At 29.6% G+C, this 17267-nt stretch overlaps 1 protein-coding gene and 1 long non-coding RNA gene across 2 annotated transcripts in view; one reads left to right on the forward strand and one right to left on the reverse strand.

Annotated features, from left to right (window-relative positions):
• The window catches only part of LOC148230935 (uncharacterized), a 565745-nt gene that overhangs the window by 8962 nt on the left and 539516 nt on the right, over positions 1 to 17267 (forward strand). The gene's annotated exons all lie outside the window — the stretch shown is intronic.
• Positions 6363 to 17267, reverse strand: part of Mid1 (calcium-permeable channel component Mid1) — a 37174-nt gene continuing 26269 nt past the window's right edge. Inside the window, exons 2-3 of the mRNA XM_088195820.1 lie at positions 10910 to 11690; positions 6363 to 6884 (exon numbers count right to left, since the gene is read on the reverse strand). Coding sequence (XP_088051946.1) covers positions 6496 to 6884; positions 10910 to 11690 — 1170 coding nt within the window. The 3' untranslated portion in view covers positions 6363 to 6495. The remainder of the gene's footprint in view (positions 6885 to 10909; positions 11691 to 17267) is intronic.

A 17267-nucleotide genomic window follows, 5' to 3' on the forward strand; every position in this document is an offset into this window, starting at 1 on the left:
ACTGCATTAAAAACGCAGATCGTAGAATTTGTTATTAAAAATATAAGTTAAATTATATTCTCAAATTAATTTATGGTATATCTCTCAATTTGTTAGAAATATACATTTTTTTTCTATATAATTTAATTATCACTAAGTAAAATAAACATTACACCTTTGAAATGAATTGTGACTTCCATCATCAATTGATCTTGCAATTACTATACAAAATTTAAAGCATGATATCCATTTGTGGTGAAGTAATTAAGGCTTTGGATTTTTAGATCTTAAAAATAGATGTTTTCGACTCTTAGAAAATTATTTTATCCACTTATTTGTTGCAACACCACACATTTATATAAATAATTTGGGCCATCATAGACCAAATTTTGAAATTGAATAGCTTCACCCGACCATTTGGATTATCTCCAGGCATCGTCGGATTTATGAAATGCCAAAAAGATACACAATATATACACATTTATTAATGAGTATAAGTTATTTTGTCCACCAACTTTCTTATTTGCATTGGAAAATTATAACATTAAATGGTAAAGCAAAAAATAATATAACACAGTGATAAAATGACCCAATGAAAGATTTCACAGTACGTATACATAAAAATAGTTCATATTGTTTGATATGTTAAATGTGTATTTCAATAAAATGGGAGTGTCTTGTTAAAATGATAACTGACTTTTAATCGACTTTTTAAAATCAAATTTTATTTATTTTTTAGACCACTCAACTACTGAAACTTTTTATGTTATGTTTTAAAAAAGGTTGAAATATGAATATGGACATAATAATACAAAGTGATCAAATACAAAATTTTGCATTAGAGTAAATTATAATATTTATATTCTCATATACATTTTTTCTATTAATTAATAAGGCAATAGCCATTTCTTAAAATTGTTTACGAAAAAAAGTCGTTGTATGTATTGTATATGTGTTTGATAAAGCTGTATGGTATGGCAATATTTTTAATAGGTATAATATTTACTTAAGGGAAACCTACTTCATATCTCATTTTTATGAAACTTTTATGAAAATGTGATACTCTAGTTTTCAAAATTAAACTATAAATTAAATTTATCACCATATATGACTAGATTACAAAAAAATATTTAAAAAAGTGCCAAGCACCACATACAAATTATCTATGTGGATTTGAAGAATGAGGTAAACAGAATTAAAAAGAGTATAATCTAATTTTTCGTTTTATTATATTTTGTATTGCATTTTTTTTATCCAAATGAACAATTTTCATTATTTTTTAAACTAATTGCACTTAAAAAATGTCCATACTATTTAGTAGTTATTCGTAATAAATGTAACCCTTTACTATTTGTTGTTTAAATTACATACAATCAATGTGTAATATTCATAAGAATATGTTGACATTGTCAATCGTGTATTTATCATAAAATAAAAAATATTCTTAATATCCATTTAACAAGAGAGAGAGAGAAAGAGAGAGTAAAGTGAGAAAGTACAGAGAGTAGAATTTTTTACAAACAATACAAACAAATAATTACAATCCTTAATACATTGTTATATAATAATGGTATAAAATCACAATAATGTTCTATAAATCAAAATAATTAAAGGCAAATTAAAGTTTAATTATGCGATATACTCTAAAAAGTATATTTAATACGATACATTTAGAATTTATTATATGAATTTAAAAAAAATCTACTCTCTTTGTTTATGGGTTTTAGGAATTTTAGTAGTTATACAAAATAAAAACTAAATACACACATAATACAAGTTTCGGCAATATATCTGGTAGGCGAATCATAAATAACTAATATAGTATAAATATAATATAATGGTTTTGTATTTCATCCTGCAAAATTTCAATTTAGTGTTTTATTTTTTTAAGTAATGATATGTCATCTATTACAAATAAAATAATAAATATATGTATGTTGAATGTGTTGATGTAATAATTAGTTTGCTGAAAGATAAATGTAATTATCAGTGAATTTAATTTGTGTTTTCTTTTATTTAAAAAATAGTATATACATTAGGGTTGTCAGATTAAAACTACACATAGCACATATTTTTCAGGACATTATTTAATGCTACGAAACGCCTGGCAACCCTAATATATATATTGCATAATTTTAATACACATTTATATTATTACTGTTTTCAGAACTATAATATTTTTAAATAAAATAGTACATTCATAAAAAAAAATGTTGTTCAATAAAAAAAAATACAGAAAAGGATAATAAATTAAAAATAAATGTAAGTAGACTTTAGGTCATTACTTATTAAATGGCCGATTTTGTTCATAATCGACCTAATTGAATAAGTCATTTTACATATATTAAAGCTAAAAACTAATATTTTGCTTTATCGAAAGGCACTGTCAAATAACTGATTCGGGTAAGGCTCGAAAAAGGGCAGAAATAAACCGGAATGCAGCTCCAGTTCGTAAAATTGATAAAAGTTAATCGTTTGATAGTTTTACATATAATAAAAAATATTATATACGTTGTATTAAAATATATAATGTGTCAGAAGTTATTGTTCGTTCATTTTTGTTGAATTTTCAATTCCGAGCCCTGGATTTATTTAATAATTTATCACATTTCAATCGAGTTGCAATAATTGAGTTATGAAATTATTGGTATAATTAAAATCTTAAAGCTGAGGGAGATAGTAGCTTGTTAGTTTAAAGCACTACAACTTTTTAAATGTACTTTTATTTTCTTTTATATCGGCCATTTAATGTGAAATGACTTACAGTCCATTTCTTTTCAACAATCAGTGCACAACAACATTGTTCAATGCGTAATCATCAGGTGCTTTCTGCACTATGATTGGTCAATCACCCTGAGGGGTGGTACCGGTATGTGTAAGTACACGCGACAGTATTGTTTTTTTATTTATTACAATCTTGCTTTGGTTGTGTATTTTTTAATTTTATTTATTTCTAATATTAATACTGTTTTATTTAATAACAAAAAATGTTTAATTTGTTGTAATTCAGCCCTGTTTTTGTTCACTGATTCTTGAGAAAAATAAAGTGTAGTTCATATTTTTGGTTTATAGTTTCAATGGATGTAAAATAAATACAATAAAAATGGAAAAAAAATCTAGAAATATTACTGAGTGAAGAGAATGCAAGAAAACTTATTACTAATTAAATTGATGTAAATAAAAATTGATTCCTAATTTGTTTTTGTAAAGTTTTTTTTTGGTGAACTTTTTCTTCATCTCACTCTTTGGCAATTTAAATTTTCATAAGACGGTATTTTTAAGTAACTACTATACCATTTATTTAAAACAACTACTCCTCTTTAAAATTCTATAAATATCATAATTCAACCACACTTATTATTTATAACAATTTTTTTATAATTAATCAATAGTTACAAAGTATATATGTATTAAAAAATCAATTCATTTGTATGACAAATATTTTTTAGTTATATTTATTAATCTTTTTTCATTTATTAAATATTTTATAACTTTCATGCAACAATATTTTCATATCTGTTTTATATGAAAAATCATAATCAAACACGTCGGCTGTGCTTTTAATGATAAATTTCAACAACAATCGTTAATTATATGTATGTATAATATATATAATACATACAGAGCTGTACTAAGAATATTTAAAAAAAATCTATATTTATTTAATATTACACAGTGACTGTAAATATTCGTTCTACTAGTAATATATTTTCTCTTCTATATATGTTTGATAAATAGTGTTCAAAGGAAAATGTGTTTCTATTTCTTTCTCTTTTCATTTTCATTTATGCATTTATAATAAGCACAGCTCTGTATGTACATACATATATGTATATATACATATAAATATACATATATATGTATATATTCATGAAGATGTCCCCACAAATTTCTATATCGTATTATAGTCAGTATTTCGGCACAAACAAGGTATTTTCGATTTAAATAAAAATAAAACCATAATTAACTTAATAAATGATTAAATAAAACATAATAATGATCGGTTTGGATAGAACGGTGCATTAATTGGCGAATTTTAAATCTTGTATTGTTTATCATCAATATATGAAAATAACATTATATAATATAACATATCAAATAATGCATATTATATCACATTATTACATATCTTTTATTCATATATATGTAAATATATATATATTAGTGTTAATTTATTACGTGTGCATCGGTCGCTTCTCAGTTATTTAAACAACGTCCGCAATTGATTAATATCATAAGTTGAGGTTTTAGTGGTGTATATCTGTGTATACATTGTACAATTCAATTATTTCAGAAGAATGCAATTAAATTTGCACTCTTTTTAAGTGATATTTTAAAATTTTATAAATTTCATTACGACTTAACAGTGTTAAAATCACATTGTTGGACAAAATGATTATTCATATATATATATAATATTATTTAAAATACCAGCATTTCGTGCTTAGAATATATTACTTTAAACTAAATATTTATTCAGCATTTTATTTGTTATTATTCATAAATAGAAAATAACTTGCCATTCGTTTTGTGCAACAAAACCGATAAAAAATAACCATTAAAGTGAACTAACATTTAACAAATTTATAAACACGCATGAAAACATATATGTATATATATCATAAATTATCAATACAACTTTGTTAATGTGGATGGTGTGGGTACATACTATATATTATGAATCTATTTTTCACAGATCAAATGACAACAGTAAGAATAAGCTTTAACAAGTTATTTTCTAACATAACATAAATATAATCTTCCTAGTTATAAAAAAATAAATATAATGAAGATGCATTTCTAATAATTTATCACAAGAGATAAAACAATAATTGTATATCAATAACTATTGCAGGAATATTTTATGCTTTATACATGATCTATATCATATCATCAGATTAATAATAAACTACGTTGCATCTCAAAGGTAACGAGATTTGCAATTCAAGTACAAATATATAATATGTATATATGTGTGTGTACATATTAATTCATATTCAATATACATACATACATATACATATATAAATATTTCACAGTCTTTACAAATGAAAAAAAAATGTAAAATAAATTGACCAATGCATCTGACACAATCATACCGCTCTTTCTCATATTATTTTCTTAAATTAAGATGTCAACAAAACGCATCATTGTTAATTTCTTTCTTAAAAAAATATGTTATCCCCAACATTGTCAAATTTCTCATATTACACTATTACATTAAATGTATCTTAAAAATTGTGAACGCTGTAAAACCATATAAGTGACACGCATATTTTTTCACAGCCAACATGAGATCATTATCAATTATTGTTAAAATTTATCAATGCAGTTATTAAGATGAAGGCAATTAATATGGCTACAGATTTATATTTTACTTTACTTCTTATAATCCTTATCAATCAATTATAACAGTTACATAAAATGCTTTTTTGGTGTTTATACTATATAATTTTTTATTATCTTTTAAATAAATACATAATACATATTTACATTTAACTCATATTGCTTTTTATTGTTGATCATGTTGTAAATTACATTAGCAGTATTGCGTCCTATTAATATATTACTATATAAAAGATAAAAATCATTTTAGAAAATTGAATCGATAAGCAGTAGATCACCTTTTTTTATATATAGCTAATAAATAACTTAGTCATTGCTATTTAAAAATCTATGGTTAACCTACAGTGTTTTATTTCTCTATAATATGAAATTAAGAAGAACACTCAATTGTGTATATGTATATATTATATAATTTTGCTGTGGGAATTTAGAACAAATAATATGCACATATTTTCCTTGTCTTTAAAATTTTGATAAAATCTGAATTAAAAATTCGTTTAGCACATCATAGGATCTCATAAAGGCAAGTATGAAAATAGACGAAAACCGTTTAAAATTTAATAATTAGAATCTTATATATTTATTTTTTATAGAATTTCTCTCCTTTTATTATAAAATGATATTGAAAATGAAAACATCACATCAGGCGAACGAAGGTTTTAAACTTATTACACCAAAATGTTTTCAATAGGTTAATTTGTGCCGAATAAGACGAGAATATAATCATATTGCTTACATGCAAAATATACTCTTTGCACAGCACATATTGAACGCCTATAATCAAAACTGAATCAATCGTTCACCGTCACCCGCAACGGGTCTTAAGTACAAATCATTAAAAGGAGTCTTTATATACATATTATATTATCATACAATATATGTACGTATATACCATATCGTTACAAACGTGGTTCGATGTTATAAAAAAAGTATCAAAACTGCCACTCGAGACGTTAACGATGAATTTATTCAAACAAAGAGTTTAAGCGATGGTCGTCGTTATCGAACGTTCAATGACATGTCGTACATGAAGGCGACAACGAAGACGGCTGTAAGAGAATTGGCAATGTTAGGAACATACATAAACAGATGAGCGGTCAATTTGCCAACGCCGAAAGGGGAGAGCGAGGGTAATCCGTCCCTTCTTCTCCACCTTTGCGTAACGTATAACTATAACCTTGTACGTGGAAAAATTTTCATAATTTGTTTTATGTAATAATAAATAGTATCGAAAGTCACAAAGTTCACTGATTTAATATGATAAGCGTCTCGTCGCTCGGATAACACTATTTTATTGTACGCACTGTAGATTAAGTTGAGCGAAGTTACGAAGAATACGATAACGGATGACGACGACGACGACGGTACGGAAGCGGATGACGCCGTCAGGATAGTTGAAGAGTTCACGCATTGAGGCGCGTACGGCTGATCTTGTGGAGGGAGGAGCGTACACCGATGACACAGCTCTTCTCCGTTGATTCCGCAGTGAACATAACAGCAATCTGGTATACCATAATTTGACTTAAGAAGTTGTTCTCCAGTCTCTTGTATATTAGGATCTGAAAAAGAGTTAAATCAAAATGTATATTGTTTATAAATAATTTTTGTATTTATTTTAATGTGAATATTTCAGAAACTTTTACCGCAGTGACAGTGTTAAAAAATACTATTCAATAGACATTTGATAATAATTTTTTGCATATCCAATCATATTGTTTTTTATGGAGATGATAATTGTATAAAAGTATTATGGTACGTTTATAGCTATTAGAATTTATTATATACATATACATATTGTTATAAATATTTTAGTTGCCATAATACTGAAGTAACTTATATTTTAAATTATATATGTACATATGTACAAATAATTAAATAAATATCTTTTATGTAATTACGAATGACTTGAATTATTTATTTTATCCGAGAAATATATTATATAAGAACTATCTTTTTAGTTCACCCATCGATATATAGATGTCACCGAAACCCAGACTTTGGTTTGTCTAGTATTGCAACAAAAAATGTCTATTATATACTGATTTGTGTATTATGTGATATTGTATAATGCATTGATAGTTATTGGATTTTATATGTTGAGAGGTAATGATAGAAAAGTTTATAAAGCATTGGGTATGCACGTCTGTCATGTTCCAACGGAAGACTTAGAATAAATAAATTAATCTAAATACTTCTGTTTTACATTCAGATTATATGTATAATATATTTTCTCTTTAACTAAAAAGTAATTTCAGTTCTTGAAAACTGTTTCGCACAAGTTTTGAAACAAAACGTTTAAATATAATTGTTTTATTTTACATATGATTTTATATAGTATAACAAATGTTATAAAAAATCCTTTATGTAAAAGTTAGAGGCATAAATATTAGTGCTAAAATAAATTTGACTTTCTCGTGTACGTAGTGTTTTTACATAAAAAAGTAGTTTTTGACACTTTCACAGTGTATTTGGACTTTGCCTCAATGATACACATTATGCTTTTGGCTCATTCTTATTGTATATGTATTAGATTTTTATATTTCTTGAAAATCTTAGGCAGTAAGAAAGCGTGATCTTGGATTACAAAGATTCATGGTATTTTATGCAATGATTTTTGTTGTTATCAAGTTATAAGAAACGAATTAGTTCGTGATTTTTTTCTGCATGTGTATATAATAATTATTAGTATATATGCAGGAACTTAAAAATTGAATGTTTTATGATTTTTTAATTCTCGTGAAATACTCCTATGATCTAATAAATTACAGCAGAAACTGCAGCGATGCTTATATTATATTTATATTTTATATGAATTTTTTGTTATACTAACCGGGTAAGTCAATCAGACACAATGAATACCTAGAAGTTAGTATTAACTACCAAACTGAAAAAGTCTGGGAGTCGGTGATATCTATATTACTAATTATTATGGGTAATATAATTTATAATCAATAGATGTAATTTTGAAACTAGAGTCGGTTTTAATAATAGCGCATTTTTGTAAATAAAAAATAGAGCATGCTCCCGTTGGGGCTCAAAACTGCAACCACAGTGTTACTATAGTCTGAGATGTTACGGCCTGCGCTATTCCAAACTTTTGATTGAATTGCTACATTTTGATCAAATGCTTTTCTACAAATCACATATAGTACATTAGAGTTGGTTAAGTAGTTCAAAATTGAAGTAGTAATATACGTTTTTGAATGAGGCGCTAGATGGCAGTATTATTCAGTTGTCATTTTATGTTCGACAATCGCAAGAGCAAAACAGAGAAGCAGTTGTTGCAAGGTGGCAGCGTCTCTTAATAAGTGTACTATTATCGAGCAGTGCATTCAGGTTAAATGGTCTGGAAAGATAAAGGAAATCGAAAAATAAATAGTTGTAATTTTTTTTCAAATTTTGCTTGCGATTGCCCATGTAGACATGAACGACAGGATTCTAAATATGGGTTGTGGGAGTGCCCACTCTTGAATGAATAATGCGTGGAGCTTCGCGGAGAGGGATTCCCAAGGCGTACAGGTGAAATTTTATGCTGTACCGAGGTCTATGGATGGAGGAAGGATGTTCGTCTTTTTTAGGAAATAGCGTTTTATTTTGTTTTTTCTTCTATTCTGTTTTAGTATGAGTTGATGATGTAATTATCTCTTATATAGAGAATAAAATTGAAAAAACACTCGTTACCGAGCGTTTCAACTGTAACGGCGCCGACACGACTTTATTGCTTTTGACGTGGATTTTTGACTTCTGAGAAGTAATAATTGTTTTTGCGCCCTCCTATTGCCCAAAATTCGGTTTGAATATACTTTGATCAGCCTTCTTATATCAGAAGTCCATAGTAATATCGGTAAGGATAGCTATCATATTTTTAAGTCATAGATACCATCCAAGTATGGAGCAATATGCGAGATTCTACTTTTCATTTATCCCTGAGAGATGAGTTGGTTTAGTTTGTATTTTGGACTTGATGTAATGAAAATTCTAAAACTAATTATAGTTTTAAAACCGTCATTAGGTTACATTTGGGTTCGAATAATAAATGGATGTTTCGCAACTGTCAAATTGAGTTTCATAGACTTTTTAGAGCAGCATATAATTTCGCTAGCGCCTATCGGTTAAATTATATTTTCACTAGTTAAAATACATATCTACTGGTTAAAATGTATTTGGACTTCACTAGTGAATATATAACTTTACTAAAAAATACATATTCACTATAAGATTTATACATTGCTTGTAAATAAATAATGATAAGTATGTAAATATACGAAAAAGTTGAAATCATATCATTTTTCAAGCACCTGCCAGATAAATTATATTTTCACTGTTAAAAATATATATCAACCGGTGAAAATGTATATCGATATGATTTCACTGAAATGACATTTTGGGATAGATTCGAAGCAGTTTTTTTAGATTTTCTTTGAGGGATAACCCGATAATTTGTAGTATAAAATCAGGAACGTCATTTCAGTCTTTTTCAGGGAGGGGGGGGGGGAAGGCGTAAATTAGCCAGTCAGTAATCGTTTTTATTTAATATTAGGGGCATGTCATTTAATGAAATACTATGAATTTTAATGAAATTGTAATATGAAAAATCTACCACATAATGGCCAAGTTTGGTCCCCCTCCCTGGAAAAACTTGAAATATCGTACCCGTCGACAAAAGGCGAATATATGTTTATAAAATCATGCAATTAACGTATATGATATGTAAATGAAAAGTGACGAAACTTAAGTAAAATAATAATATATTTTGGAAAAAAATAACATGCAATATAACTTACAAATAATACTCATTAACAATTAATTTCACACTAATAATTACAGTGAAGATTATTTTTTTTAATCTTTTATATAAAATTAAAATATTAGTCTTAATCTAAATCTAAAAATCTTAATAAATGAAAATAAAGTCTAGCAATTAAATTAAGCAAAACAGAAATAAAAATATGTCCGTTTTGATTTGAAGTAAATCTGCATGTTCGAAAAAATATCGACTGGTTTTCAGGTTCCGTTATTCCCACAACTAGGAAAACAAAGTTTATGACTTTTTATTGGGAAGGACTGAGTGCATGCAGTTCACATTGAATAGCTAAGTGCTAAATTCGCTTACACATAAAAGGACCTCCTCTTATCTTCTATGTATTCGATTGTGAATCTGCTTTAACTTGTTTTAAAAATAATTTTAAAACATTCGTATAAATGAAATTTTTAATAAAAGTTACATGAATTTTCTGATACACAAGGAAACCTTAGCATGACACCACCGGTCCGAACGTATTTGCTTACTGATGTTTCAATATTATATGTGTTACATATATATTTTGCTGTAATTTTTAAGTGGATATTTATATACAATATTTATTCCATCTGCTTAAAGACTTCCCAGTGATTATGGATACTATTTGGTGATTATATTTGATATAATTCAATTCAATTCGTTTGTTTTTTTATTTTTTCTATCTATGTATTTATTGTTCAAAATTTTATAATAATATATTATATAAATTGTGAAAAAATAAGGTGCAAACTACTCTTACAGCACTGCGTGTGGCTTAGTAGTTTGGAGTGAAGATGTACATACCTAGGCAAAGAAAGGTGGGTTCTCCGGCGTACTGCGTGGGGTAGGAGGGCGCCCTGTCGGCGGGCAGGAAGTAGGGGCAGGCCTGCTCGACGTCCTGACACACGGAGAGGCAGGGCTTGACCCTGAGGTAGGGCTCCTCCTGGCGCGCGCCCTGTCGGCGGGTTCGCGCGCCCCCGGCACTTATGGTTGCGGCTGTGTGGTTGCGCGCCCCTAACCGGTTGTCCAGCTCCTTGCGCGCCTCCACTATATTGTGCTCTGGCCGCGAGTCCCTCTTCTTGCTGTGCGGACGCTCGTTCGACCACAAAGCGACGCTCGCGTCCGATAGCGCCGTCGTCGAGTTGCCACCGACGCCGCCCTCGTCACTACTATCGTAAAAAGAACCCGAGCCACTACCCGCGTAGTCGCCCGCGTAGTACTCCCTAATCACGTTCGCGTTCAGAAACAATAACAAATCGTCGTATTTATTCGTATTCATATCGTCGTTATTATTATTATTATTATTATTAGTAATAAAGTAATTATTATTTTTTAACTTTGTGTTTTTGCCGCCGGTGTAAGTGTCTATGGAGAACGCGGTGCGCGCGCGGCGGCCGAGCCTCGCCTCGGCTGCGTCGTCGCGCGGGGATTCCGCCCCCCGGTCTTGTCCCGTGTGCCCTGTGTCCTCTTCCTCCGACCCCGCCCCCGCCCCCACCCCCGCCTCGGAACCCCATTCTGTCAGCAGCGTGGTCTCCGACACGAACAGCGGCACTAGTGAACTGCAAACCCAGCGTCTGTATGCATCCTGAAATCAACAAAAAACGACCAATTTAATCTATTATATTTATTTATTACAAATCCGACTATCATGAAAATCTTACTTTTTCAATATGTAATTCTAATAATATTCAAAACTTAGATACCTGCCGAATATACTACATATGATGAACATTATGCAAGAATTTTAGAAAGCCTGGATTTGTTATTATTTTTATATTTAAATTTAGTTTGGTTTGTCTCCATTTTAGAAGTTAATAATATGATTTCGCGTTACATTTTTATATGATTTTTTCAGTATGATCACTGCAGCGGTTTTTAATTCAAGCTACTATATTAATGTATATTATATATTATTGTATCGCTTTTGAGTATTAATTACAATTTTAGTTTTTCTCCATCACGCGCTTTTCTTTCTAACATTCGGTCTTAGTTCCGTAATATGTTTAATAAATTTAAGCTTCGAGTTCAGACCCCAAGCATTTGACGCTCGCTATTTTATGCTATTTACTTGTCCACCTTTGAAAGGTGAAGGTAGGGGTTGTCTACGAGTTGTAAATGTAATAGCTACCGTTTTATCTTGATTAAATTATTTGAGATTTTTGTAATTTAATTCTACAATTGGCTAAGACCGTAAGAACTGGAAATGACGTCTATTTTGTCAGCGTACATCGGTAAGCTTTCGAAGAGTTGTTACAATTGCTTAAATTATATAATTTCTTAAATATTATAGGTTTTAATTTTAATTTTAATTTGAGATTAAAGATTTATACATATAAATAGTATATGGATTGAAAAATAATATTTTTTATCGATCACTTGCATGTTTTTTTATTATTATTTTGTGTTATGTTGTACTAAACATTTATTCGTAATTTGATGCTATATCACTATAAAATTTTAAGCTATATCAAAGAGACCGCAACTTAAAACACTTTTACTAAGTGTTGGACGATTGAAAATGTTAGATATTGTTATAGAAGTTTTAATCTGAAAATTTGGATCTGAAAAAGTCGTGGAAGTGGAAGACCAAGAAAGACAGATAAGGGAGTCTTAATTGCACAAATACATACATATAAAAAACATATTAATTACATTAAAAATTTCATTTCGATCATGTAACGACCATTTCGAAAGCTATAAAACTGTAAACGCAGTAGATTGCAAGCAATAAATCGCAGGTCGCTCTACACGCCTCACTGTCCAGCTATTTTTTTAGTAGGTATATATTTATGTATACATTATTTATCTAGACTAATTTGCCTTTCTGTTTATATATATAGTATTGTCAAGATATTTACTCATATAATTATACATTTCACTACGTAATGTAATTATTTAAATAACTACAAAAACTATAATTTCTTGCAGCAAACGTCGATGAAATTACTTGTTCCATTGAAGAGATAATGCCAGTTGCAGCACGCTAATTGACTAAATAATGGACAAGTGAGAACCTCGAGGTTGGAAGCACCATAATTCTACTAAGGAATCGGAATTGTTCAATAGAACATGATAGATTGTGCAGCAGGAATACAACACATTAATGCAACGATTGTAGGCGAACATGTGTATATGGTTAGTGATTTTAATTTTTAATTTAAGTGGTTTAAATTCCCAAATCGCATTGCCTTCACCATGACAATATATAATTAGGAAGTATAATCGATCAATATGACATGAGTTGAGTAAATCTACGCTTCTTTTACGGTTAATTTTATTTCACCAAACATTTTTGGAAAACAAACGGATTTTGATTGAATGTTTTTGTTTGTATGGATTTTATATAACTATCTACATATTTAAATTAAATATACCATGTTCAATATAAATATTTACAAAAAAATTTATAAATACAAATTTTGCCTGTTTTATTGAACTAAATGAAATTAAAAAAATTAAAAAAAATGAAATTTCTCCACATTCATAAATTTTGTTAAAAAGTCAGTGCTTCTAGTTCACTGTAATCTAAAAGTTGCCTTCTACATAATTTTCACTATCCTTAAATGTTTCATATTTGGCCTTCTATACCTTAATCATTCTCAATATTTCTAATCGTATTTACTCAAATCATAGCTTTGTACAGATAAGATAAATATATATTTTCAGAATTATAAATATAATATCAACTATTATTATTATTATTATTATTATGATGATAAAATTGGAATTTGTGTCCACGACACTTCAGTTGGTAAACAATGGTTTATACCACTGATATATTGAGCTGGCTAGCTTAGTTGATGTTTAAACTATTTAATCCCTCTGTTCTAATCTTAGTCCATTATTTAATTTAATTTAAAAATAACATTCTTCAGATTTATATAAAAATATATTCATAAGAGAAATATGACATACCCACACTCCTATTATATTTTCTATGGATAATCTAGAGCTATCATCCTTTTAAAAGCATATATCATAATTTAGGGATGTGCGAAGTATTTAAGTTAAAGATCCATATTTATGGTCCCATAAACGTTTTAAAGATAGCTGAATGGTTTACATGATTCCGTGAGAAAGTAAGTCAAGTGAGACTGTTAAATTAACCGATTAACTTATCGTTGTTAAACGTTTAAATTATATAAATTATAACATAACCTAACCTAACGAACTTTGAATACTGGGCAAATGTCACAAGAAACTTTGAGGGTTTCAATATATATATATACATATACTATGTAAGTTATATGATACATAATAGGCCATTGTCTGAGTTATTAGAGCGATCGCAGACAGTTCGTAACCTATGGCAGCCGATTGTCGGAATAGTATTTCAACCCTTCAGGTTCTTCAAGGGTGCAACCTGAGTCCAATGGTCTTCTGGTTATTCACTAATGACATAAATACAGTATTTAAAAATTTTAGTTTTATTTTGTATGCCGATGATTTAAAATTCGTCTGTTATGGACTCTTTCTCTCTATTTTTTTAATGGAGATGTGCTTCCGGTAACCGTCTGCATTTTAGTGTCAGAAAATTATTTGTCTTATTCACCATTGAAACATTCACTAAAGATCTCGGAATCACTTTTTAGAGTAAGTGGAGATTATCTACATGTAAACGACGTCTGCGAAAAATCTTTTTAGATGCTAGCATTTGTTACGATAAACACGTTTCACTTTGCTGGTCCGTCAGTTATTGGTATTTTAAGGTTTAAGAACCTTAGGGGGTAATGACTTCATAGCCAGCGAGACTCGTTAGAGTTATATTATATTATATTTACATATGTTGCGACAGACGATAAATGGCGAGATGTTTTCTCCGAGCGGTGGTGGAAAAGCTGGCGGAGGGATGATGTCAGTGGACGATCATCAGAGTTCTGATTGGTGTGGCAGCGACAGTATATTCTCCGAGCGGTGGTGGAGAAGCTGGCGGCAGGATGTATGAGTCCATGATCGTATGTTGTCCGCGGGCGTCTGCTGGTCTCATCGAGTGGCTGCTGGTCTCCAAACCCCAAGTATCAAGTATACTGCAGCGATCATCCAGCCAATCGCTGCAGTCGCTTTTTAGAAAGCGACATTCTCTTGATGGGCATTGTCCAAGGTCGTATTGAATTGCAACGGGAATCTTGTGAATCAGGTGATTTATTATATCCGTGACCGATTCGCAATAAAGGAAAATTCTCTCAATGACGGAGAATATTTACTGTAAGAACAAAACTCGTGTTATACGGTATTGTCTTATTTTCTTGTAATGGATGATCATTTTGAGTGTTAAGAATAAGACCTCTACAGTATAATCTATGACACTTTAGTTCGCAGCAGTCTTGAATCAAGATCTTTGTATCCAAGTACTCCATCTTATTTCTAGAAGTTTAGAAAAGATTTTTGAGATACCTTTATTTAAAGATATTTTGTTACTATCCGTTCCCTAATATATCCCATTAATTTGCAGTATTTTATAATATGTATTATTTTTATTACATATTTTTTGTGTATTGAAATAATACTTAGTATTGTTTATCGAATATTGTGGCGCATTGGGGTAACCCGTTTGGTTCAGCTCTTATCTTTATTTTAATATTTATTATTCTTTTTTTATATACAATGTTCTATCTTCTAAGTCACTAAGTGAATTATGTATTTAATAAAGCTAATCTACCTGAATAAAATTTAAATATCAACATTAGATATTAAAAAACTTTTTCTTGCACATCAATGATATGCGCTGTGTTTAAAACATAAATATTTTAGTAAAACGTTTTCATAAACCATTCAGCAAAATACATCCAGGAAAAGGGAGCCTACGAAACAATATGCAAATTTTGCAAGCGTGTATGTACATAAAGATACGTTATATATACAGGATTGCGGTTTGTCTGGGCATTTGATCACATGCGGGATTTTCTGGTAAAGGGTTGAATGAAAAATACTTGTAATAAACAAGTTTTTATTTTCAACAAGTTGAGTTTCTATAGTTTTATTTACATATTTAATTTTCTGATATTGTCATTTTGTCACATTCTCAGAACTTTTAAAAAATTATACCGGAAAATATAGTACATATTAGAATACTTATGACTTGAAGTATAAAAAGCACTTGTTTTATCATGTGGATTGAAATACATACCACCTTTATGTATTTATATTTATTTATATATACATAAATATATATACCCTGCATCATCAAACCGGGCAACGGCTAACAATAAACTCAAGTCACACACGTATGGCGATTCTCTGAAACGCCCCACGTGTATACCTACAATGTATGTATGCACATACATACATACACATGTTATACCTAGCAATATAAACGTTGTCTAACAAACCGGGCGGGCTTTTATTGGGGCCCGTGCGCGAAATTGAGCGAAAATTCGGCCGCAATCAACCCGAAAAGTGGCATTTTAGGCATTTTAGCCAGATCGATCTCTGGGCACTGGTGCTATGGAGTAGAGATAGAGGGTCGCATGATAATAAGAGTCGCGACCGATTATATTTAGCCGCGATGTTGGCGGTGTATTGAAGGTGTTGTCGATGGGGTAGAGAGCGATCACCCCATCTAAGCCGGAGTCTCATTTAATATCCGTCGGATATACGAACGTGGCGGCGGCGTACTAAATCGATATAGTGCCGTGATAGATGGGAGACGTCTGATGCAATTTACTCGGACATTAATTAAAAAGTGAACAAAAAGCGCCGGCCGGCTGACCGACTTATTAATTTGCGCCGTTTACGTGTCTACGTTGTATATTTATGGTTTGCGTGAAATTTCTCCGGATTTTCTGTGCATTGTTTTAAGACACGTTAATATTACTTCTCATAATTTGAATTGGAGATTTATATTTGTTAACATTTTATACAGCTATGACGTTTATATTATACATGTTATATGATTTATCTACAGTTATTGCTTATCGTATTTATTAGTGGTGGCCAGTCGATTACGAAGCAATTTAAAAAAGAGCAGTAAATAAATATATCTTTATTCAATTAAAAATATTGTACCGAGCAATATTTTATCTGTAGTGTGCATTAAAATAAATCATTTGGGTATTAAAATATTCAAAAATGAGCATTAAACAAACTATTTTCAATAAAAAGTATAATAAATTAAGAAATATTCTAATTATCTATAAAACTAAAAACTTTTAGATTTAAGAAA

The sequence above is a fragment of the Plectrocnemia conspersa genome, unplaced genomic scaffold, assembly GCF_051122295.1.
Source record: "Plectrocnemia conspersa isolate PC_06_02 unplaced genomic scaffold, ASM5112229v1 ptg000010l, whole genome shotgun sequence".
NCBI lineage: Eukaryota > Metazoa > Arthropoda > Insecta > Trichoptera > Polycentropodidae > Plectrocnemia > Plectrocnemia conspersa.